The sequence below is a fragment of the Cheilinus undulatus genome, linkage group 20 (genome assembly GCF_018320785.1).
Source record: "Cheilinus undulatus linkage group 20, ASM1832078v1, whole genome shotgun sequence".
NCBI lineage: Eukaryota > Metazoa > Chordata > Actinopteri > Labriformes > Labridae > Cheilinus > Cheilinus undulatus.
In genome coordinates, this window is record NC_054884.1 from 672,661 (window position 1) to 699,807 (window position 27,147).

The 27,147-nt window shown below is 41.2% G+C and overlaps 1 protein-coding gene across 1 annotated transcript in view; it reads right to left on the reverse strand.

Annotated features, from left to right (window-relative positions):
• The window catches only part of LOC121528480 (arf-GAP with dual PH domain-containing protein 1-like), a 66,942-nt gene extending 40,064 nt beyond the window's left edge, over positions 1-26,878 (reverse strand). The window contains exon 1 of the mRNA XM_041815961.1: positions 26,581-26,878. Coding sequence (XP_041671895.1) covers positions 26,581-26,671 — 91 coding nt within the window. The 5' untranslated portion in view covers positions 26,672-26,878. The remainder of the gene's footprint in view (positions 1-26,580) is intronic.
• Positions 26,879-27,147: the final 269 nt, after the last annotated feature.

The window sequence follows — 27,147 nt, forward strand, 5'->3', positions numbered from 1 at the left end:
TCTAGACTGCAGGGTTTTGGTTAGAATGGTGAACAAGACCGCAGGGTTTTGGCCTGAATGCTGGACTACACTGCAGGGTTTTGGTCCTTAATGGTGGATTAGACTGTAGGGATTTGGCCCGAAGGGTGGACTAAACTTCAGGATTTTGTCCTGAATGGAGGACTAGACTGCAGGGTTTTGTCCTGAATGGTGGACTAAACTTCAGGATTTTGGCCTTAAAGGTGGACTTGACAGCAGGGTTTTGTCCTGAATGGTGGACTAAACTTCAGGATTTTGGCCTTAAAGGTGGACTTGACAGCAGGGTTTTGTCCTGAAAGGTGGACTAGACTGCAGGGTTTTGTCCTGAATGGTGGACTAGACTGCAGGGTGTTGTCCTGAATGGTGGAAGCAGGTTTTTGGCTTCAATGGAGGATTAGACTGCAGGGCATTGGCCTGAATTAGACTGCAGGGTTTTGTCCTGAATGGTGGACTAGACTGCAGGGTTTTGTCCTGAATGGTGGACTAGACTGCAGGGTTTTGTCCTGAATGGTGGATAAGACTGCAGGGTTTTGTCCTGAATGGTGGACTAGACTGCAGGGTTTTGTCCTGAATGGTGGACTAGACTGCAGGGTTTTGTCCTGAATGGTGGACTTGACTGCAGGGTTTAGGCCTTGTTGATCCTTTTGAGAGGAAAAACTGTGTTGAAATTCAGCAGGACACTGAAAGCTGTCTGTGTATCGTAAATGTCACAGAAATAAGTCATTATTGTAAGCTGCCAATCAAACATGAAACCAGTGTGCTTTTACACATTAATCACACAAATTCGATTACCCATTTCTTGCCATCCATTTGGGGTGGTGGGGTAAATGAAGTGTGGATATCTGTCTTGTAATTCAGTCTGGTAAGTACCGGATGTATTGGTACCGGTCCATGTTGGTACCAGATTTTGATTCTTTTGTCTTCTTGATTTTAGGTGAGATTCCTTGTTTTCAGAGTAAGTAAATGACCCAAAGTCATGTAATGACCATTAGCGATGGCATATTAGACCCTCTGAGGGTTGTTGCAGTGGCCAAATATGCCCCCCACCTTCATGTTGGGTGCCCTGGGGCAGCAGCCCTGTGGTCACCTGCTTATGTGAACAACACTTATTTGTATTTATTTTCTGTTTGGTGTTTAGAGCTGTAGTGAAAAAGTGCTATTTACTTGACAAAGCAGCTGAGATAAGATCATATTTCCATTTGGAAGGAGCTGTGGAGCCATCATCAATAATTCATACCTCTACTATTGTAGGTTTTGAATAATGAGCCTAGGAGTGCATGATCTGGAGAAAGATGGCATTGGGAGAATTGCCCTTACACTTCAATTTGATCAAATTGCTCTGCTGAAATTTTCATGGATTAAGAATGAAGATGAAAAATGTACGGACAAAAGAAGTTGATGAATTCAGATTCTGATATTAAAGCAGCTTCACCAGCAGTTGTGTTTTAATCGCCTTGCTCAGGTTTATCTCTGCCAACTGAGGGATGCGAAAGCATACAAGACTAGCTGAGCTATTTTTTTTTTTTAGCTCTGATGAATCAGTGACTTTCCATTACCACCTTTTTTGGATGCCACTCGAATGCTGCACAACACAGAACATTTATCTCATCCTCACTGCACCAGAGTTAGATCTGACAACTTAGAAAACAAAAGAGAAAATTGTCTCCAGAAAAATGAACACACTATCTTAGCAAGAAAAACATCAGCCAATGTGTTCTAGTGGCTCTATGGATTGCTCAGCTGCTGAGTAAATTGGTATCTAAAGGGGGAAAGGCTACTGGGATTATAGTCAGTGACTGTCACCGGGCAGCATGGACACAGGACTAAGTCCCCGACAGACCACAGTATGTGAGGCTTCAAGATGGTGTGCATCACAGCCCCCCACCCTTTCTCTTCACTCTCTACACAAACTCTCAGACTTCGGTTACATCTCTGGCAGCTGACACATGCAAAAGTTGTCTGATCGTGGGCTGTGTGTCTGAAGGGACCAAGCTGGAGTCCAGGCAGGTCATCATGGACTTTGTTAGCTAGTGTGAGACCAACCACCCACAGATCAGCACCAGCAAGACAACGGAGATGGTGACGGACTTCCAACCAGTGCTTTAAGTTGAAAAATATAAGTGCTAGTCTTCTCCTTAATCACCTGTTGTTGGAGTGTCACACAATCCCAGAACTATTTTGGGCCAATCATTTGGCCAAAAATCATATCTTAGTTGTAACTTAGCTGAACTGCAGTACATGATTTATATTTAGATATAAAGAAAAAAGGAGAACAGTCACCTCTAAGTCAAATCCATGTGGATCAAATGTCCCACTGTCACTTTTATTAACAGCAAGCTGATCAGTGTCAACATGGACATGGAAAATTACATAAAGATAAACTATGTTTGTGGGGATTAGGGAAGGGTGTTTGGAAGAAACCTGCCAACTCGAGCATCGTTAATGTTAACTATCAATTAACTGATTAACCGTTATGTATGTATGTATGAAAACATACACACATGGGCATATGTATTACACAGCGTTTCCACTAGACTTTTTTGTCCTCGGTCAAAATGACCGGCAGCCCTCAAGAATTCTGGCCATTTAGAACAAACTACCGGACATCTGCTTTAATATTATTTTGCTGCATTAACGGCAGCAAAACACATAAATCTGATATTCTGTGGTACATCGATACATACAAGTCTGCGCTAAATGGGAGAGAGGACACATTTTTATTTCCAGACCTAACCCAAAACCGAGACAGTAGAAACCAAGTCGACAGTAAACCTGAATAATTATTACCATATTACAAACTGGTAGACATGTTGACATGATTAAAACCCTGGAAATGACTGTACACAGACTTTCTCTTATTTTTCTTTGTGTAGGTGGTTTCAAAATGAAAGCTGCAAGCTTTTCCTTACACACGCAGTCAGTCACACAATATACGCCCATGTTAAACTCATAAACAACAACAGTTAGCTTCACATCAGCACCGTTAGCCTGTTAGCACATCGGCCGCCATCATAACTTAGCAGCTTACAACAGCCAAATACCATCCTTCACCGACAACAACGAATTATCCAAACATAACTCCCCAGTGCTCTGTTAACTAGACACTGCGTTAGAACTCTATATTTCAAATGAAAAACGAGTCTTGCTGTCAGCTGCTAATATCAGTCCTCATGATGATAGAACTGTAGCATCTGCTAAAGCATTAAATCCAACCATCCTGGTTTATTTGTACTAGTCCCGAAAAGACAAAAGCTCCACAGCAGATAGCCCAGTCCAGTCCTCCTCTCAGTGATGGCTTATCCAAGACTAATTCTGCTAATTAGCCAGCCCTGACATCCCGAGCATGAACAACCTGCTATGTACAAGGAGGAGAGACGGAGCTGTCGTTATCAGCTCCAGCGGTCCATGCTGTTCTGCACGATGTGATTCTGTGTTGACTACAATCCAACTTTATCGAGGATTGGTCATAGGTAGTTTATCGAAGTCCACTATTCTGCTCGGCGTAGGTCTCTCTCTCTCCGCTGCTGCATTGGTGTTTAAGAAGCTCAGCTATAGTTCCCTTCTTTTCAGCCTCTTCATTACTCACAGCGATGACACAAAATCCCTCCATACCACTGATGATCCTTTGGTTAACCAGGAAACCTAGATAAAAATTTTGCTTTATGAGAATTTCCCTATGTAACAAAAACTGGTAACTAATGAGTGTGTTTCTCAATGATTCTCTAAACTGAAACAGTCCCACACCACACTTCGCTTCGCTCTCTTCATTTTGCATTTTGGCAAATTGAGATAATGCATTGCGCTCCTCGAGTACTTTTTCTGTTTGCTCTCTCCCTCTCTCCTTAAGTTAAATCGCCCCTGTTGTATCCTTACTAGTGTACTTCTACAATTCATACTGCTAGTTACAACTGATTAAGAGACTCGAGATAGACTTAAACTTCAACATGCTGCCGGGCTGGTTTTAATCACATAGTGGTGAGGTATCACATAAAACACAGGGCATATCAGGCTGTCTCATGAACAGGAGGCAGTGAACCCCAATATACAACATCTCCTCCCCACCTAATTGACATGTGACATCTCTAAATAACAGAAAACTCTAGACCCCCTGACCCAGTGTCCAACAAGAAGAGTCATTAACTTTCAACTTCTAAGAACAATTACAATACTTAACAGTATATTTTGCCAGACAACTTTTTTTTTTTTTAATTTAGGGTATGAGGTAGACTACTCGAAACCCTGGCATCACCCTGGGGATTATTCTGCCCCATTCTTCTGGGTGTGTCTACATATCCAAACATTTTGGTGGTCTCCGTTCTCTCTGTGGATAACGACGTATGGCATTATCAACAGACTGGTCCTCACTGGCTGCTGCTGAAACAGGTGCAGGTGTGGGATACTGTGAGGGATCTGTCTTTGGAGAAGTTGGATGCTTTTCTGGAGGAGCTGGCTCTGTTGTTTCTGGTGTAAATGTCGGCTGGGTTAAGACATCTTGTTGTAATGGTCCAGCAGAGCAAACTACCGGTGGAGGGTCTCTGGAGGCAGTGGCTCCTGTCAGCAGTTCGTCTGTATGTCTCCTCCAAGTGATACCCTCAGCAGTGTGGACTTTATAAGAGACAGGCCCTGTCTGTTCCAGGACAGCCGCTAGCACCCATTTTGGTCCACTACTGTAGCTGCGGGCTAGTACTGCGTGCCCTGGACAGAAGGTCCTTTCTTTGGCCCTTTGCCAGCGTCGTTCAATCTGAGCTTGTTGTTCATTACGGACTATATCCTTGGTCTTTGGTGGTTTTAGTAGGTCAAGACTGGTGCGAAGCTGTCGTTTTATGAGCAGGGTTGCTGGAGAAGCTTTAGTGGTGTTATGTGCTACATTTCTGTATGACAGTAAGAAACTGTTCAACCGCTGATGAAGGAAGCCTTGACTCTGGGAGGCTTTCAGTGAATGTTTCATGCTCTGTATGAACCTCTTTGCCAGTCTGTTGGTAGAAGGGTGAAATGGGGCCGAGCGGACATGTTGCACCCCATTAGGCTCTAGGAAACGTTCAAACTCTTGTGATACAAACTGCGGTCTGTTGTCACTCACCAGCTGTTCTGGAAATCCAAACGGACTAAAAATCTCCCCAAGTTTCTCAATAGTTTTCTCAGTTGTTGTTGAAGTCATTATTGACACTTCTGGCCACTTACTGTGAGCATCCATTACTACCAGAAACATTTTCTTCTCAAAAGGGCCAGCAAAATCAGTGTGAACATGCTGCCAAGGTTCCTCTGGCCAGTCCCACAGGTGCAGAGGGGACAGTTGTGGCATGCAGCGGATTATTTGGCATGATGAGCATGTGCTTGCTGTTTCTTCTATTTGAGCATCAAGCCCCGGCCACCACAAGTAGCTCCTAGCAAGCTCCTTCATGCGGACCATCCCACAGTGGCCGATGTGTAGCTGCTGTAGTAGCCTTCTCTAGAGTGTTGGTGGAATAACCACTCTACGGCCCCATACAAGACAGCCTGCCTGCACAGAGAGTTCATGCCGTCTTGAAAGGTATGGCTTTAGTTCAGGAAGATCACCCTTCCCCCCACTGAGCACTATATCCCGCACCATGGACAGCACCGGGTTCCATATGGGTGTGCTGCTTTACTTGAGTAGCAGTGATGGGAGCCACCTCGACCTGCCTGAAGTAGAAGATTTCAGCCTGATGTACTTCCTTGTGTTTCACAGGCAGGGGCAGCCTAGAGAGCCCATCAGCATTGGCATGCAGCTCTGACTTGCGGTACTTTATTTCGTAGCGGTGGCCAGATAACAGCAAAGCCCATCTCTGCATCCAACTGGCTGCCAAGGAAGGAATACCATTATATGGACCAAAGATTGTCATCAGGGGGCTGTGATCTGTCAGAAGAACAAATTTCCTACCAAAGAGATATCCATGGAACTTTCGCACTCCGAAAACAATGCCCAGTGCTTCCCTCTCAATCTGATTATAGTTGCGTTCAGCCTTCAGGCTGAGTGTATGTAAAGCAAATGCGATTGGTCTTTCCTCTCCACTGGGCATTACATGGGAAATGACTGCCCCCGCCCCGTAGAGAGAAGCATCACAGGCAAGTTGTACGAGAAGTGTGGGGTCGTAGTGGGTTAGAGCGTCAGACTTCAGTAATGCTGCTTTTGTCTCTGCAAATGCTGCCTCACACTGGTCAGTCCATTTCCAAGCTTTGCCGTGACATAACAGCTGGTGGGGTGGCCTCAGCAGAGAAGAGAGATTTGGAATAAATTTCCCATAGTAATTGATGAGACCCAGAAAAGAGCAAAGTTGACTCACATTTTGGGGTGTTGGAGCCTCCATGATGGCCTTGATTTTTCCAGGAGCCTTGTGCAAGCCGTCAGAGTCTATTACATGCCCCCCAAAAAAAACCTCACATTTTGATCTGCGGACCTTTAGTCCATACTCCTCCAGTCGCCGCAGTGTGGTGTCCAGATTTTCTAGATGCTCTTTCTCCTGTCATCCAAGTAGCACTGGACACCCGTTAATCCACCAAGTATCTGGTCCATCACCTGCTGGAACTGTGCTGGTGCTGAAGTTATGCCAAAGGGTAGTCCCTGTAAAGCCCCTTATGAGTGACAATGGTGAGCAGCTCCTTGGAGTCTTCATCAACTGGCATTTGAAGGTAGGCTTGGCTTGGATCAATTTTGCTGATTTTTTGTCCTCCGGCTAAGCCTGTGAATAGCTCTTCAATGCGAGGAAGGGGATACTGTCCTGCCTCCAACACTGGGATAATGGTGACTTTAAATCCCCACAGATTCTTACAGATTCTTTTCTTTATGACAGGCACAGTGGGAGTAGCCCAGTCACTCCTGCTTACTGGCTCTAATACCCCACTCTTTACCAAGGATTCCAACTCTGCTTCAACTTTTGGCTTTATTGCATGAGGAACAGGTCTGGCTTTCAAGAATCGTGGCTTGCTATCTGGCTCAATGCTCAGTTTGGCTGTTACACCTTTCATTTTTCCCAGTTGTTCTCTGAAGACTATGGCATGCTTGGTCAGGATTTTTTTAGCTGTGTTTCACCATTGATCACCATGCGAATAGAAGGTCAGTCGAGAGTGAGTTTCTCAAGCCATGAGTGGCCCGACAGAGCAGGAAAGTTCCCCTTTACAACATACAGTGGTAATTTGGCTGTCTGGGCATTAACTTGCACAGTGACATTAACCACACCTTTTGATGGTGCTGACTCACCGGTGTAGGTTTTGAGCTTGAGGTTGGTTGGCTTTAACGGCAGGTGGTGTAAGACTTCCTTGTAAACAGCATGTGACACGATAGAGACTGCTGCGCCTGTGTCATCTCCATGCGTACTGGCTTCCCCTCCAGTAATGGGGTTTCCCAGTAACCCCCTGGACCTCCCTGGATAGAAAGAACATGCACTTCTGCCTCCTCTGGAGAACTATCAGACTCTGGTGTAGATGTGTAACTTGGCTGCACATTATGCGCGGACTGTTTCTTTTTAAATCCAGGCTTTGGCTTGTTTTTGTCATGTTTTGTATATAGTTTCCTTACTTTTGCAAGCACGTTCTATGTGTCCTTTTTTTCCACATTTCCTACAATCCACATCCTCACTCCAACATTCAGCTGCAAAATGTCCAGGTTTGTCACAACGGTAGCATTTTCCCTGCAACCATTTCTCATCTGTGGAGACTCTGTACAGCTTACTGCTTCTGCTGAGCTGATGAGCCTCCTTAGTGGCCAATTCCATGGACACAGGAATTTCAACAGCTTTATCCAGGCTAAGTGCACTTTCAGTTAGCAGGCGTTTCTGCGTAGCTTCACTCCTCAAGCCACACACGAGCCTGTCTCTTATGGTATCATTCAGCACGTCATTAAATTCATAATGTTCGGCAAGCTTTCGTAGTGCAGCCTCAAATACTGCAACACCCTCACCTTCTTCCTGGTTCCTCTTGTGGAAGCGAAAACGTTCAGCAATGACCAAGGGCTACAGTGAGAAGTGTGCTGACAGGGTAGCCACAATGTTATTATAGCTTTTGTTCCCGTGTTTGTCCAGCTGAACCAGGCCGCGCAGCAGATTAAACGTCTTCGGTCCCATAATGCTCACGAATGTTGGCACTAGCTTCCCATCTTCAATGCTATTTGCCACTGCATAGTACTCAAAACGCTCTGTATACGAGCTCCATTGCTCAGTATTTACATCAAATGGGCCAATACTCCCGATTAATCCCGCCATCATCGTCCTTTAGCAGCTCTTTATCAGGTACTCACTCCAGACGCTTCCGTGTAGTAGGAAAGCTAACTTGATAGCACTTTAGCTCCAACTTCGCGACAGAATCCAGCTACAAATCCTCTTTAGTGAACGGAGAACATGCGGATGTCGGAGATCCTCGTCACCACTTGTTCTATCCTTACTCGTGTACTTCTACAATTTATACTACTAGTTACAACTGATTAAGAGACTTGAGGCAGACTTAAACTTCAACATGCCGCCGGGCTGGTTTTAATCACATAGTGGTGAGGTATCACATAAAACACAGGGCATATCAGGCTGTCGCCAACAGGTGGCAGCAATATCTCATGAACAGGAGGCAGTGAACCCCTATATACAACAGCACCCTGATGGGTAAGATGTCTCATTGTTTTTGTCAAAACCCACTCACAATGTCATGATGGTAGATATTGTTGTGCAGTGCAGAGTAAGACATGTTTAGTCTCTTTATTAAATGCCAAAATCAGATCGACTAAATTCCCTACGATCAACCAAATTCTTAAGGACCAATTATTCAATCATTGATTAATTGTTCCCATCCCTAGTGGTGATGACACACTATTAAACAATAATGCTCCTTAAATAAAATCAGAAACATGCTATTTCCCAGCTAGACTCAGCATTTGGAATAGATTATTTTGTGGTCAGTAAGCGTATTACTGTTAGGGATTCATAGTCCTAGTATTCCAGACTTTCTCTTCATGATTCTCTACACCAGTGGCTCCCAACCTTTTCCAACTCAGGGCCCACTTTTAAGTCTCAAAAATTTTCTGGCCCACCTCCAACCCCGTAAATACGGAGGCCGTATAATGTGTTCTCAGAGCACTTTTTTTATTGAAGATTGAACATAAAGGACTGAACTGAATACAGGAGAAACATGTTGGAAGCTCCACAGTCGCTAAAATAGCATCTGTAACATGTTGCAACACCTTCAGTATTACAGTTTTCAAGGAGCTGTCACACAATAACCTCTATATATCAAAAAAAGTTCCTATCTCTCCTTTGCTTGTCACGTCTTATACTTGAAGGAAAAACAAAACAAAATAATGAAAATAATATTTGAACATTTTTAATACCCTTTTAAACGTAACTGAGTTTTAACATTTAAAACACTATTCTGTATATTTTTATTTTTATATAATTACACCCCCCCCACACACACACACACACAAAAATCAAACTATTTTGGAAATGATTTTGCGGCCCACTTGCAATACCTCCATAGCCCAAAAAAAATCAATCAAAAAAATCCAAAAGGTTCTTTTATGAAACAGACATATAAAATACAGTGAATTTAAAAGTTTTTCCTTATCAGCACCAAATGTAGAGATGAATCAGCCCCTCCTCTCACTGACACCCTGACCCTGAAAATAAACCAGATACATCTACGCTGCTGCTGCGCTGCAGTCTGGCTGCGTGCCCCACCGTCAGTCAACACCCACTGATTGCGTTTGCAGTGCAGCACAGAAAAGCACTGCTGGACTGCTAGACTTGTGAAACTTGTGAGACTTGTGATACTCGTGAGACCTAGGAGTTTCACAGTAGTTACAGAATCCCACCTGACCATGCAAGTAGAAACTACTTTAGGGCCTTAACACATAACAAACACAGGAGAAGCTGTTGTTCTGAACTGCAGGAGTAGGATGAAGTTACTTTGATGTCTCTCTTTTGTCCTTCCATGTGGATTTTTGTACTTCTACCATGGGTCAGTAACCCTTTATACATAAATGCGCTTCTATTTGCTCCTCTGACCTGTTGACTACAGGCTCTGCTAGGATGTAGTGAAAGGACATACAGTCTGGCATTTGTCTAGCATCAACACGTAGTATTTTATTCTGAAATTTAATGTGATATTAAAATATATTTATAAAATATATTTACAATATATTTGGTCTGCAAAGCTTTTTGACCTGTTTGATCTGCTCCATGCTGATTTTATGCACAGGGCTCTGGTATTTGTCAGGAATAGAGGTCCAGCGTACCTTTTGCAGAGGGCTCCGGACAGCCGGAGATCTGCCGGAGCAGAGAAGTACTACAGCAGAGCTGGTGGAAGCTCTCTCATTGACTAAAACTAAAACCTATCTGCTCCGGTACTGGACCGGAGATGGACTGAACACGTATCTGGTGTATGACCCCTAAAATACATTTGCAGTTCCTGCAGTTCCAAACAACAGCTTCTCATGTGTTTGTTATGTGACTGCACCAGTGAAGATCAGACACAAAACACACACGTCCTCTACTAAAAGGGCCAAAGTCGACTACACCTGCAAAGGAGACTGAGGTCCTTGGAAATGTGTGCAGGACTCTGCTACAGACACTTTCATGACACTCTGGTGGTGTCAGCTCTCTTCTATGTAGCGGTCTGCTGGGGAGGAGGGAGCACAGAGAGGGACAAAGAGACTGAACAAGGAGGAGGGCCAGTTCTGTCCTGGACTGTCCCCTTGACTCTGTGGAGGAAGTGGGGAAGAGGAGGATGATGGCCAAGCTGACATCCATCATGGACAACCCCTCTTACCCTCAGCAGCAGACTGTTACACCCAGCCTAGCAGCAGGAACGCTGCCGCAGGTCATTCATCCCTACTGCTGTCAGAGTTTTTAACACCATCAGGTGAAATGTGCATTACTCATAAACATGAGTGTATGCAAGGGTTAATGCCCGATGAGGTGTCCAATTACCAGGGATTAATGGATGACGTAGAGGCCTGAATCGTCCGCTGTACATCGGACAGTTGCCTCTGCAGAAGGATGACGGATAATTTTGAATGCTGTCCGTTATTTTGATGGGCTGCAATGATGAGGAAGAGCCTGCATTTCAGCGCACACACACACAGACAGATGCATAGATCTTTACCATTTAGCACACACGGACTATCAAGGAGGTTATTTAAGCTATTAAAAATGTACCCAGTGGGCTCTCTCTCTGACCTTGACATCGCAGATTAATGAAAGCACGTCGGTCTCTGTGCTGACAGCGCACTGAGAGGCTGCTGCAGGTGTCTCAGTACACAGGTCGGCATGCTGAGTTCCCGCTGTTTCCACATCACTTGCTCACCACCGAAACCTCACTTTAAACACCAACGATTGAAATATAACAAAAGGATGGGTGAATGATGATTCAGATCAGCGCATGTTGCTTTATTCTCTCTTGCTCACTTACCACCTCCCGACCTTACCCTCTTTCTCTCTCTCTCTCTCTCTCCCTCTCTCTGAAACCTCACTTTATCCACCATAGTTTGCCCGTGTATTATGTGGATATCAGTCATGGAAATATAACAGATATAGGCATAGGTTTGTAGCCTACTCAAAGGTCGTAACAGAGACAGAATTAGAAAATTGTTCTCCATCTCTCCAGCTTGTCTCAGTGCTATGACCCATGAGTGTGAGCTGTATGAAGCTCTCTGTCAGGATGGATCCAGCGGGATTTTGAAGGACTGACAGAGACACTAGCTCGCAGTACGAAAAACTTGGCCACATTCTACAAATTTTCGCATTTAAGGCAAATACAAACGCAGTGGACTCAGTGTGCAAGGTCCGAGTGTGTGACGTTTTTTTGGATAACGACTCCTGTGGAGCAGACAAATGCACCCGGCTCCACAGTGCAGCCTCTTAACAACTTGTTATCAGCTATGGTCGTCAAACTACAACATCTTGATATTAAAAATATCCTCCAAATTGTGTGTGATATCTTAAATGGCGCAGTTCATAGTTGCTTGCTTAAAGACAGGGATTGTTGCTCCACTGTCACTGCGTAAAAATGACGAGGAGTAAATGCTGCTGTGTTCATCCTTCTCTCAATGCCATTAAAATGCAGAAGCTCAAAGATTTTTTTTTAGAATTTAACTTTAGAAATGGTGCTTCATTAATTAAATACTACTAATAAAATCATATTGCAGATATTAAAGAGGAAATTATAATGACAGATTGTAAAATGGCATGATGGAATTTTTATGACCCTTTCATTCCAATGATGGACAACAAAAATGTCCTGTGCAACCTCTGTGCGGGGAACACGAAATTTGCTAATAATACTGGCACTACACAATTAAACACGACACTTTGAGCAAACAGAATGCCAGTCTGAAACATAAAATGTGCCGCGACCTGTTTAATGAAAGTGCAACTCCACAGTAATACAGTGAACACGAGAGGAAATGTGAATATTTACTTTGCAAGTTGATTTACAGTGTGCGCTCCTAAATTTTCTGCTTGCGCCCCTAAAATTTTAGGTTAGGGGCCACTGTGCTCCTGGTAAAAAAGTTAGTGATCTCAAACCTGGAGTCTGTCATTTTATTGATGTCAGTTAAGTGACAGTCAGCTTTTGACCAGAGGTACTTGTGAAGTTCGAATGATGTCCATAAAATAAGAAGTGAATCGACACCAATGGAATTTGCAGAGCCAATCAGAATCGAGCATTCACCAAGACCATGGTATAATTGGATGTCAACCATGGTGTTTGTATGTATATATTTTTAGATATGTACAAATATGTATATTACCACTTAAACACACTCCCACAGTCCCAGCAGCCTTTTAAAAGTAAGTCTTTGTTTTTTAATAACCATCCCTAAATTCATATGTTACAGTTTTTCTCAATTAGTTTGACTCATTTCTTGAAACAGAAATTACATTCTCAAAATAAGATGGACAAATCTCCAAACCACTTAGCAATTGTTCACAACAGAATTGAATTTCTCCTTCATTTATCAAATTGCAAATGTCTTGGTACATGTCTCAATGTCTCAGTACATCTTTGCAAATGATAAAGTACAGTTAGCCTGCATTTAGCACAATTTCCAAGTGAACAGATGTTGTTGATCTAAACTGATTGTTGACTTCTCAGTCTAATGTTTGCTCTCTTTAAAACATGTGAGCATAATTTCATTGTATAAGTCATCACATGCACAATTGTCTGCTCAATTGTCAAAATTAGTCAAAAAGATACTGTAAAACCATGAATACCATACATGAATATCTTGAAACACTGTATAAATTGATTGACAGGTGAAACTAGAACTTGACTAACAAAAGAGGAGTTTCACAAATCTCAGATGACCAATCAAACTGTGTTTAGTTACCTGACAGGTGATTGTGAATGCTGCCAAACGTGTATATAGAGCTTGTTTTTTGTTAATGTGTTTATAGTACAGAATGTTACGCTGTATACATTTTCTTTTTACTCTGATGTATGAAAGTTACTTACAGTAATGTGTGTGAATAAAAAGCTGCAATTTCCTTGGCAGTATGAGTGCAATGTGTGATGTCAAACCTTGGAGGCTATTCTTACAGTACCATGAAATCCTATGTATATCTTTGTGTGTGTGTGTGTGTGTATATATATATATATATATATATATATTTAATTTTATTTAATTTCATTTAATTTAATTTATTTATTTATTGAGTTTTATATACAATTGTATTCTGTTAGCTAGACAAAAAAACTAGCATAGTAACCACTGTCAACGAAGGACTGGGTTAAGACTGAGAGGTGGACATGAGGGATATTTCAATGGTCATCTGCCATAGTGACAAAACATCAAAACATTTTGACTTGCAGTGTTTACACAATGCCAAAGGGACAATGCATTTTGAGGGCAGTGACTCTTTATTTGAGAATAGAATTTAGTTTTGACAAATGAGTGAACTGTTTTGGGAGAGATGTGAGCTTTTGCAGGTGTCAACAATGGTGTTGTGCTGAACCATCCAGGTTATTTTGGCAAAAGCACCAAGAGTGTTGAGAATGTCCTGTCTGTTTTAAGAAATCAGCCAAAGCAATTGAGAAGGATCTTTACATTTTTGGTGGCACTGACTATATGGGAAAGGTATTTGGCTTTGAAGCATGAGTGAACAGTTTTGTGAGAGATATGAGCTTTCGCAGGTGAGCTATGGTGTTGTGCTGAACCGTAAGACTGTTTTGCCAAATGATCTTAGAGTTTTGAGAATGTAATTTCTGTTTCAATAAATGAGCCAAACCAATGGAGAAAAACTGTAAGACATGGTCCCAGTACACACTGTCGAAAAGAAGGGCTTCAGGGCACTAGTCGAAATCCTTGACCCCAGATGCAACATGCCAGATCGAAAACACTTCAGTTATGTCGAGCTACCCCACATGTATGAAGAATGCCGTGCGAAGGTGAAAGAGGAACTTCAACATGTGGAGTATTATGCATTGATGACTGACCTGTAGATGAGCAGACTCACACAGCCATGTATGAGCCTAACGGTTCATTTTATCAACAATGACTGGCTACTAAGAGGCCGATGCCTACAGACAAGCTACTTCCCTGAAGACCACATGGGAGTGATGATAGCCACAGCCCTAAGAGAAGCACTTCAATCCTGGGACCTGCGTGAAGATATGCTCATCTGCGTGACCACAGATAATGCAACTAATAACATCAGTGCATTGCAACTGAACGAGTGGAACAGGCTACAGTGCTTTGGGCACCATCTGCAGCTGGCCATAGGTGAGTGGAGCACATTAACAATGAATATTACTGACATATTGTTAATATGTTTTGAAATGCTTGTGTAATATCTGCTATAGTGTTGATGTTGAAACATATTTTAATATATTTTTATTACAATTTACATACATTGATCCATACGAAGTTAATCATAGTTAACTAAAAATAAACTAAAAACTAAAACTAGGTGTGATAAAACATTTTAGTTAACTGGAAAAAAAAAACTATACTTAAAAAAGACTTCGTTCACAGACCCGGAAAAAGCCCTGGAGTTCGCCGAATGCATCACTGCTCCTCGAACGTCGCAAGGAGACACATATTTCATCTTATGCAAAGGTGGGAAAATTAGTGATGTAAATTGAATGACTATGTACTGTGGCCTGCGGAGTTGGCTGCGGGACTGGCTCCTGATGCTAATAAGACTCAACACCCAGCACAGACTATCACTCTTGTGGATCTGATTGGCTAAGCCACATGTAATGTAAACCCACTATGCAATATGACACCTCTAAAAGGTGCTGCTCCATTGATGTTACTGGCCTTTCGCCAGTTAGCAGGCTAAAGTACCAATTTAGTTATCTGCTTATGGTATTCAGATTGTTGTCCCTACTACTGTGTTTGTCACAAGGCTAAACTAAATGTTACAGAATGTTAATTACCTTGTGAGAGGAATGATAATTTCAGTTCAGGTTTTCGTTCGAGGGAACGTTTATTGATATACAGATAAATATTTGATTTTCTTTTTTGAGAAATTATGGGGGTGTGATGGACGACGGATGTCTGATAAAATAGTGTCATAAAATATCTATACCAACCATCCGTATCATAAGTCTGAAAGATTTAATGGGACACTTTCCCTTCCTCCCCATACACAGGCTTTGCCTTTTCATTCAATAAAACATCTGTCTAATCAAAATCCATTGGAGAAACCTATAATGAAGGCATTTTATTCTAATTGGCACCTATTAAAAGGGCAGAATGAGGGGAGAATTAGGTTAATTTTGTCTGTTGTCCATCACACTATCCAGACTACGTAATGAAGCTTGATTTATGGATAGTTAAAGTTTTATATTGATTTACTATTACCGTTTTATGCACTATGTGTGGCTTTAAGTTGCCAAGCTAGAGAGCCAATTAGAACCAGCAACAACCTGTCAGAAGTTGAGGGAAGCAACTTGTGTTACTAGTTTATTTTTACTTGCTTCCTTGAAGAAGCTCATACTGAACCTGTTTTGAGTCAGTTAGAGTAGTTCATTTATTTCTTTGTCATCTTTTTAAGTCATAAGACCTGGGTTATCCAAGGGGATGGGGGGAAAGAGGCAGGGAGGGGAGAACTCTTCACTCCAGTATGCACAGATGGTTAAATCATTAGACACCTCAGCAATACTAATACTTAATCATGCAAAGTAGTAAAAATAGTGGTAGTATGGCAGGTAGGGGTCTTGTATTCTCAAGCTGGAACATTCGTGGATTGAATAACCTGGTCAAAAGAGGGAGGGTTTTGACCCATTTAAAAACATTAACTTCTGATATTACATTTTTGCAAGAGACACACCTAAAACATAATGCTCATGAGAGATTGAGAGCTAAGTGGATAGGAGATATTTATCACTCAACATTTTCAGCCAAAGCAAGAGGTACTGCTATTCTTATTAGGAGGGGGGTACCCTTTCAGCAGAAAAATAACTCGCCGATAAAGAAGGCAGATATGTCATTGTGATTGGAGAAATTTATAGTGTCTCCCTTACCTTAGTTAATATATATGCTCCTAACTCGGATAGCCCGGTGTTTTTCCAAAAAGTCTTTGCCTTAATCCCAGAAGCTTCTCAAACAAATTTGGTGATAGGAGGTGATTTCAATGCGGTTTTGGACAACTACCGTGATAGATCCTTCACAAGGACAGGTCCTGGAAATGCTTCTAGTGAGTTCTTGAATACATTTATCTCTAATGCAGATATCATGGACATCTGGAGGACACTGAATCCATCTGGAAGGGACTACTCATTCAACTCCGTGCACAACTCTTACAGTAGAATAGACTATTTTTTAATAGATGCTAAGCTTGCCCCATTCATAATAGATACAAAATATCATAGCATTGTAATTTCCGATCATGGTCCCCTTACGTTTTCATTATGTCTGGACTCTATTTATAAGCCACAGAGTTCCTGGGGGTTAAATCCTCACTTGCTCACAGATAACAGTTTTTGTGACTATTCGAAAATGCAAATGTCCATATATTTCGAAACAAATGATATACCTGGAACTTCTCCTTCAATCCTCTGGGAGGCATTCAAAGCCTACTTGAGGGGCTGTGTAATCTCATTTGGAATCTCTCGGAAAAGAGAAAATAGAGCAAAATGAAAATAGTTAGAAAACCAAATTCAATCATTGATAAAGAAAATGCCCAATCTCCGTCAACTGTTCTGCATAATAAGATCGCAGCATTGAAATTTGAATATAATAAGATCACATCTGTAAATATTACAAAGAAGTTTCTGTATACTCGGCAAAAGTACTTTGAATTTAGTGACAAACCCCAAAAACTGTTAGCCAGACAACTCAGGAAAATGGAAGGTGATCAAACAATTCATACAATAAAAGCTCATAACAATACAATTCTTACTAAACCTAAAGAAATTAATGACAAATTTTTAGAATTTTATACTAACCTATACACCTCCAAAAATGTGACAGATAGTACGATAATAACATTTTTTTTTTGATAACTGTAACCTTCCTAAACTAAGTGAAGAGGACTGTGGAATTTTGAACTCTGGAGTCACTACTTCAGAGGTTCAAGGAGCAATTGCATCCCTGAAAAGTAATAAGATGCCAGGCCCCAATGGGATACCCGCTGAGGTATATAAAAAATTTAGCCATACCCTTTCTCCTTATTTACTCAAAGTTGTAATTACAGTAATTCATAAGAAAGGGAAGGATCCACAAGAAGTTGGTGCTTATCATCCCATCTCACTTCTTAATGTGGACGGAAAGCTTTTTGCAAAAGTACTGGCAAACAGACTATCCCCCATGTTGGATAAGATGGTCCATACTGATCAAACAGTATTCATACCAAACCAGAACTCCATGTTTAACCTCAGACATCTTTTTAATATTATGTATACAAAGAGCGAAATCAATAATGATCTGGTAATACTTTCTCTCGACGCTGAAAAAGCATTCAACCAGATAGAGTGGCAGTAGTTATTTGAAGTCCTTTGCAGATTTAATATAGGTGATAAATTTCTCTCTTTAATAAAACTTATTTACAGGAACCCTATAGCTCGAATCCTCATGAATGGTACATTGTCCCCTTCATTTCGGCTACACAGAGGGACAAGACAGGGTTGTCCCCTGTCCCCTTTGATTTTTGCTCTTGCCATTGAGCCTTTGGCTCAGAGTATCAGATTAGACCCGCAGATACTAGGTTACAATACCAAAGAAACTAACAATAAAATCTCTTTATACGTGGATGATATCCTACTCAAACCACCATCCCTGCTCTTTTAGATAAAATTAATCTGTTTGGGACCTTTTCAGGTTATCGCATTAATTGGACAAAAAGTACCTACATCCAATTTAACAAACTTTAAAAATTTTCCATTTAAAATCTCCCCTGTACAATTTATATACTTAGGAATTACAGTTACAAGAAGTTATTCCTCTCTTTTTCAAGCGAATTTCCCCCCTCTTATAGAAAAATTACAAGCTAAACTATCATTCTGGGAAACCCCCCCAATCTCGTTAACTGGAAGGATTAACGCTATAAAAATGATATTCTTCCCACAGCTTTTATACTTGTTCACTCCCTAACAATTCCATTTCTATGGAGGCATAAAGCCCATAGAATAAGAAAAGCACATCTCTGTAAGTCAAGATCAGATGGTGGGCTAGTTCTACCTAACTTTATGCACTATTACTGGGCATCTGCCATTAAAACCATTAATTTTTGGTTAGATTTATCATCGCCTTCCCCAGACTGGCTTAAGATGGAACAGGAGGATTGCCAACCATATTTGATAGGTGCAATTCTACTTGCCCTGATTGGGGTTACTAAACAATTATACAACAATAATCCTATCATAAATAATATAATTCTTACTTGGAAACAAATTAAAAGTAGCCTTAATATTAATTCTCTGTCCTCAGCATTACCCATTGCTAGAAACCCTGCTTTTGTTCCCTCTAATTTGGATGGGGTCTTCTCCTTGTGGAGAGATGTGGGTATATACTTTGTTGGAGACTTGTATACAGATGGTGTGTTTGCCTCTTTTTCACAATTACAAACAAAATATGGATTAGGAAACAATAACTTCTTCCAATATTTACAATTTAGGGATTACATAAGGAAACACTCTAAGGATTTTGAGAATGAAACACCTTCAATAATAGATGATTGTCTTAAACTTCCACCAAATGAAACAAAGTTGCTATCCTGAGTTTATGATCAGCTCTCCTACAGCTGATGGATTTAAGGCCAAGTGGGAGGAAGAACTTGGGACTATAACTCGTATAAATTTGTGGAAGGACAGCTTAGCGGCTATACACACTTTTTCACTAAATGTAAGACATCATCTTATCCAGTTCAAAATTATCCATAGGCAGCATTACTCCAAGGAGAAGCTACATTCTATATCCAGAAACACCTCCTAAGTGTGATAAGTGTCACATCTCGGTAGCAAATCATCTTTATAGCCTTGTACTTTGTTCCAATATTCAGTCCTTCTGGTTGGAGGTTTTCTGTATTATATCCAAGATTATGAACATTAACACAGAGCCAGAACCTCTGCTTATCATTCTGGGTCGGTCTTAGTTCTCTAAGAAATTAAGCAGTGCACAGCAGTGCTTCCTCTCTTATTGCCTTATAATAGCAAAGAAACAAATATTAATGATGTGGAAGAGTGGGATGGCTCCTAGTTTTAAGATGTGGTTAGATGACTTCACCAATACGCTCCACTTGAAGAGGATAAAATACACTTTGAAGGATAAACTCCCACAATTCAATAAGATTTTGAATCCTCTAGTATCATTTCTTGCCCCTAAGCAGTAATAAATATGGAGAATATCATAATGGTATAATGATATAACTAAGAGTGAAGGGTGGTCCGCAGGTGGGTTCTGGGGCAGAGTAGGATGGGGGGCAGCTCTCTTGACAACTATCTGATTTCTTTTCTTTTTTGTTCTTCTATATGTTATTGTTTTGGAATCCCTGGCTTTATATACTATATAGATACTCTATTGTATATATAATGTAAGTGTACTTTTAAGTTCTGTAAGAAAACAAAATGAGCCATAAATATGTAAAATAACTATTTGATATTGATTGCTCAATAAAAAGCTACTTTGGAGAAAAAAAGAAAAAAAAAGTAACTGAAACAATATTGTGTACTCACAAAACTAAAATAAAATAAAAATATACAGAAAATGTATTTCGTTTTTGTCTTTGGTCAAATGTATCAACACAACAAGCATGAGGAGGCACTGGTGCATTTGTTTATTGAGACTGAGATAAGTCTACATGACTGTGAGTCAAATGTTGCCTTCACAAAGTGTTGTGTTTGTGTTAAAAATACAAAACTATAGTAACTCTGATCTATACATTTAAATATCAAATGCCTACACTGTATTTATCTGCCACTGTCCAAACATGTTTAATGCAGATAATTTACAATTATACAAAGTTTGCACCTTATTCTGTATCCTCTGTATCTCTGTAACAGAGAACAGCCTGAAAACGCATCCTCCTCAAACCCAAGTGGCTGTGAAACATGTAGTTGGGGTCTGAAAGCAGGTGACAGGTGCCATGTCCAATTCATTCAAGAAAAGATGTGACCTGGCAAAGGCTCAAGTTGACCTTGGCCTGCCCACTCACCAGCTCAAGAGTGAGACCCCCACCAGATGGGGCTCACGGGAACAGATGATCAGCAGGTTCATCAAGCAGTAGAAAGCTCTTCTACAGGTATTTTTTTATATATCGTGCTCAGCATGCATAATATGTGCTCTGTAATGTAGCTAATTATTGTCTGTGAAGCACTTGTGTCGCCTCTGTGTGTAAAATGGACTATATAAATAACATCTGAATTAATTTGCCAGGTCCTCCAGGAAGACAAGAAAGTGAGGAATCTGATCCCGACCTGGCAAGTAGTGGTGCAACGGATCATCGTTGATCCGCGATCCGTACAGATGCCTCTCCACGGTTTGGCATGCATGTGGTTGATGAAAAAAAAGCCGTTGCGTGTTCACGTGAAGGCAGCACGTTCAATATACACCCACTAGTTGAGCGCAGCGGTAGTCATGGCTAGCGGAGGAGCAGAGGAACTTGAAAAACCTCCTGCATCATTTAAGTCGCATGTATGGGAGCATTTTAATTTCCCTGTAAAATACAGTGATGACGGACGTAGGTTGGTGGAAAAAAACCATTACGGTATGTAGGCATTGTGGTACAAGATTGTCTCTTTCTGATCCATTTAGATTGTTTGTAGCATCCTGAGTCAATGATGGTTGACTCTCGTACTGATGGTTTTCGTGGTTTATCTGAACTGACAAAATCAAATTGTAGAAGTTACAAAAGCACAAAAATTCACCGTAAGAGCTTAATGCCTGCACAGGGGGTGCTAGGTCCTTCTACCGTAGCTCTCTTTGTTTACGTTGCTCCGTTTACTTTTTCATCGTAGTCAAGTTACCTTGTGTTACTTTAGTCACTTCCTTTATGGCGCTTTCAAATTAAAGTCTACTACTGTTAAACAGGAAGGAAAGTTACCTTAGCTTAAATCAACATCAACACTTTAAGTTGTTTATATATAATTTAAATGGCTATATTGGACATTTTGAGTTGAATGTTTTTTTAATTTAATGGGCAAAAGTGTTTTACAAAATAAATGGAGGACAAAGTTATTTTTGTCTTGTTTTCTTTCTTTCTTTCTTTTCTTTGTTTTTTTTTTTTGGCTGATCCGAAAAATGATCTGATCCGTGACTCAAAACCATGATACAATCCGAACCGTGGGTTTTTTGATCCATTGCACCCCTACTGGCAAGACATGGAAATTCTGGAGTCCATGGACAAGGCTTTGAGCCCTCTCATGGAATTTGCAGATGCCTTTGTCTGGGGAAAAGTATGTTAGTGTATCTCACGTTAAACCTGTACTGCACCTCTTCAAGCATGAAATCCTCAAGTCTCAGGATGACGAGTCCCCCGCTCACTAGAACCATCAAAGAGGGCATCCTGAACTACCTCAACGACAAATATATGTTGACGACACCACTGAAAAAGTTGCTTGACATTGCTACACTCCTTGATCCACGATTTAAAACAGCCTACATAAAGGAAGAGAGAATCGATTTCATGAAGACAAGAGCTGCTGCAGAAACGGAGCACCTGGTGGCTAGAGGTGAAACAACAGCACCAGCAGTCTCCATTCCACCATCATAAGCTGTCCCTGCAGCTGCTGTGGATCAATCAGAGCTTCCTGCAGCCAAGAAGGCAAAGAAGAGTTTGTCCAGCTACTTCAAGAAACCAGCAGCACCCACAGGCCAAGGCACCTCAAAGCCAAGCAGAGCATCCATTGAACTGGAGCTCATCATGTACCTGCAGACAGCTCACCTGGATGCAGATAAAGATCCTCTTATATGGTGGAGGCAGCATGACGTCAACTTTCCATCAGTAACAAAGCTTGCCAAAAAATACCTATGTATCCCTGCGACTAGTTCTCCATCTGAGCGGGTCTTCAGTGCTAGTGGGAACATAGTTACATGTAAGAGATCATGTCTCAAGCCTGAAAGAGTTGACTAGCTTGTCTTCCTATCTCTCAACCTGTGAAACACATGAAACAAAACGTAAAAAAAGCAGCAAGTTATTTTCAAGGGCTTGATGCCAAGTTATTTCAAGAGGTTTAATTTCATGTCAAGCTGACAAACTTGTGTTCCTAAAACTCAGCCTCTGAAACAGTTCATTTATTAGCACTTTTTTGTTTTTACTTGTTAAATGGTAGGCATACTTGAACGTTACTTAAAGCACTTTAAATCATTATTGTACTTATTTTTTCTATGCACTTTTTTCTTTGCATTACTTGAAAACTGATTGCACTGCCGGACATTCTGAATGGTATTTGACCACTGGATATCTTGATATTTATGTTTTATTATATTTGTATTTCTTGTTTTCCTTTTTTGTGTGTTTTATATATAAAATATGTGTTTTATAAATACAAGGAGAAAAGATAAGAGAAATTGCCATTAATTTCATGTATATATATACATGAAATATATATGTGTATATATATATATATATATATATATATATATATATATATATATATATATATATACACACACACACATGTGTATATATATATATATATATATATATAAGAAAAAATACTATATCGGGATATATATCGTTATCTGGATATAAAATTACCTATACCTCACGCTGATTAAACATTTAAACATATGTTAACTGCCATTTTAACTCCTAAATGCTGTTTTTTTAAACCTTTCAACTTAAATACAATACAATACAATAACTTTATTAATCCCCGAAGGGAAATTCACTAAATACAAGCTCTTGTCCAGTTGACCGTGGCTTCTTATACCACTTTCCCACTAAAATTAGGGTGTAAAAGCGGGGTTTTCAAACGAGGGTAAACCTGCTAACCATTGGCAAGTGACTCCTTTCCCATTGCCAGCAGACGAGCTGGGTGGCTGTTTTTTTTTCCTTTGGTGCATCAAGCTGACATCATCATGTTGGAGACATCATCATCAGCGCGCTGAAACACAGCTAAAGCCCAGTTCAGACCAAAGATTCCCGACACAAGACAGTTCTAGAATGAGTCGCAGCAGTCTGAACTGAGCGTTGCAGCTTCAATGAAGCCGTCTGATGGAGTCACCACCAATTCAGCCAGTTAAGTCATAGAGAGCGGGTTTAAGAGCACAGCAAGCAGAGAAATGAGAAAAGGGAAATATAAATCTCATTTTGAAAGGCTATATACGCCCATTGCAGCACGGCAACGAAATTTCACAGCACATATAGACACTGAAATGCTTTTCTAGCTGAGTCTTTCTATAGCAAAGATATCTGTTGAGAATAATTAATGTTCTACTGACATATTCAGCTCCTACAGCCTCGAATTTATCATGCAGCGATTCCTACTTATGAGCGCAGTCAAATAAAGTAAAGGAGAACCTTTTCTGAACAATGTTTCTATTTCAATTTTTCACATCTATCTGCTTGGAAATATTAGGCAAACATTGATCTTTTTAATGATTCAAAACAGAAACTTCAGCCTGCCAAACTCCAGTCTCCTCCATCAGCTGTCGTCCAGCTTAACAGCTGATGGAGGAGACGGCAGAGTTTTCAGAATGAGATTTAAGGGTGAAAACTTAAAAAAGAATATATAGTCATTTCCAAGGAGCAGACAAATGATAAAGGGAAACAGACACAACCTTTTAGAAAAGTCTCCCACTCTCCAGCTGCATTTGTATGCAGGAAGCGGTGCACTTCATGTGATAATCCATGTGAAAACCAAGGCTGTAGAAGCCTGACTTTGTTCATGAAAAAACAATAGCTTTCAGCAGATATCTTCATTTTGACAAGAGTGAGCCAGAAAAGCAAAGCAAACTGCACTGCAGTGCTGCAAAACTGCTGCCTTTACTCCTGTGTCCTCCAGCAGCTGCGCATCAGGCTTTAATGTGCAGCTGACGGGCTGAAGTTTCTGTGTAATAACAAACAAAAAAAGAGGATCGATGTGATCATTTTCAAGAGGCAAATATTGCAATAAATAAATAAATGAAAGGTTAATAGCTTATATCATTTGAAAAGGATCACTCTCTCTGCGCACAGACAGGACGCACGGCGCTTTATGAGATAATCCATGAGATTTTAAGAGGCTGAATAAGCTAAATCTGTCCTTGGGGAAAAAAAAAATTCTCAGCGGATATGTTCATTATGACATTGGCATTTTTGTGTTTATATGCGCCTTTAAACTGCGCTGCTGTGCTGCGAAATTTCTGCCTTTAAACTCCTGCCTCCTCCAGCACATCAGGCTTAAATGAGCAGCAGACAGAAGAAAGTTTCTGTGAAACAACAACAAAAAGGATCCTTGAGATCACAACAGGCAAGTAATATAAATGTATTACTTGTATTAATATAAATGTAAGCACATGACACCAAAGCCATCCCGTGTTCACCAGGGTGTGACGTTCCCACCCTTGCCGATCGGAGGCGAGCTGATAAAAACCCTTGTCCATTGCAGGGTCAGTCGATGCGGGTCTGAATGCCGATTAGAGCCTTTCCCACTGCCAACAGGAGCCCATTGTTAGCGGATTAAAACGGGTTTTCGGCTAGTGGGAAAGGGGTATTACTGTCTGCGATCCTTTGAGTAGCCAGTCAGAATCCCCCTGTGCTTTTTCTGAGGTTGTCGACAGGTTCAACATTTCTGTTTTCTGGCAAACGTATTCCTCACCCTTTGGTCAGAAAATTTTTTTTAGTTTTGTCCTTAAACTCTGCATGCTCTGTTATCAGATGACGCTTTAGCTTGGCGGGCTTCATGGCTTCACATGAAGACACGTGTTCGTCTTCCACTGCTGTTCTCAATAAAACCAAACTATTTAATAGTTAATATTTATCCATTGTTGCTAACTGGACCTGCACACCAAACACATCCTGAGCAAAGTGACTGATGCTTGACAAGTGATGCATTTATGTGATATGTCACAATCATATTTAAGTTTTGATTGGCTCAAGGCTGACTGATGTGGGTTTAGTGTAGTTGTTTTATGGGACTGTGGTCCCTTTATGTATTTATTTACTTTTTAATGGCAGGGCAATATTTTAACAACTTATTTTAAATCATTTCCCAGACCCCAAGCTGTGGCTCACGGACCCCCAGGGGTCCCTGGACCCCAGTTTGAAAACCACTGCTCTAGTCCAGTATATGTTCTAAAATGTTTGATGTTTCTTAAGTACCTGATGGTGGAGAACAGGTGGGGCAAATTTAAGAGACAGAATTCTTTCTCTGTAGGGAACCATGATTGTGCTTATTTGACCAAAAAATGATGAAAGCTACCTTTTTTTTTTTTTTTTGTTTGTTTGTTTGTTTGTTTTTTACTTTATTGCACCCTTTGGTCAGAATCAAATCCCCTCTCAAGTGTCTGCAGTTAAGTCGAAGCTATCCTAAATTGTGAGAGCTCTTCTGGCTCAAAACACTGCTCTGCTTCTGCCAGCCCTCAAGGCAGTGATAGCCAGGGCCAAAAAAAAAAAACAAAAAAACCCTGGGCAGGTTGGACTCCAGTAACTGGGCGTACATCCTGTACTGGAGCTTTTGTCGCCACTTACTGGTTTACTGCCATTTCAGTGAGAAGAAAGGAGGGGAGTATAGAGACAAATAAAGGGGAAAGCAGTGAGAGGACTGAAAGGGAGGAATTCTTTAAGGGGCAATGCTGTTTAAGGACAATAGTCCTGCAAATACAACATAAGCGTGGAAAGCCAAATTTCAGGCACCACATTAAGCTGAGGCTGCTGACAGAGTAGAAAATGATGACACCACACTGTAGAGACAGTCTTTTTCACTGTTGGACAATTAAAATGCCCTTTTTCAGCCTCACCCATTGACATGAACAGATAGGAGTTGTCACATGATCTACTAAGTCCAGAGTCAGGCCAGTTAGGCCTTTAAAAACAGCTAAATGTTTTTACCGGGGGTCCTGCCAGGCCTTATTCATCGTATCTGGATCAGACTCTTGGCTCGTGAAGCACTAATTGGCTCGCTGAATTAGAGATGTTAGCTCCGTTGCATCAGAACCCTGCTTGGTGGACCCTGGCTCCATGCGGGAGGGTCGCTTACCTGGGTTGCCGCAGTCCGCGCACGTTTCATTGCCCGGTCTCTTTAGCACGTCTTGCAGGAGCCGGTTGTTCCCCTCCTGTTCCTGCGCCATGGTGGGTCTTTCTGTACTGCCTCACCACGATGGGAGAGCGCCTACCACACAGCATCCGCTGCTCGAGCCTGACGGATTTACACAGAGACAGAAAGATGGGCGATGACTGGTCACATTTAGTGTGATGATGGTAGACTGTGAACAACAATGACCGAGCTGAGTCCTCTCTCTCTCTCTCTCTGAGTGTGTGTGTGGGTGATAGCTCTATTACTGAGTGTGCCTGACTGCAGAATAATCAGGACTATACGTAACCATCATCTCCTCCTCTTTCCTCCGGCTGTCTCTCTTTTCCACTCAGATCAATCCTTTATTAGTGCGACATCTAGTGGTGAGCTCGTAAAATGCATCAAAAATTTCATTTTTATTTCCTGACCACGAGTTTAATGTGATACATGATAAACCCTGCAGTAGTGCCCCGGTCTGACTGGTTCACAGCAGGGGCCGGATTCTGGATTCAGGTCTAACCTGAGAGCCTA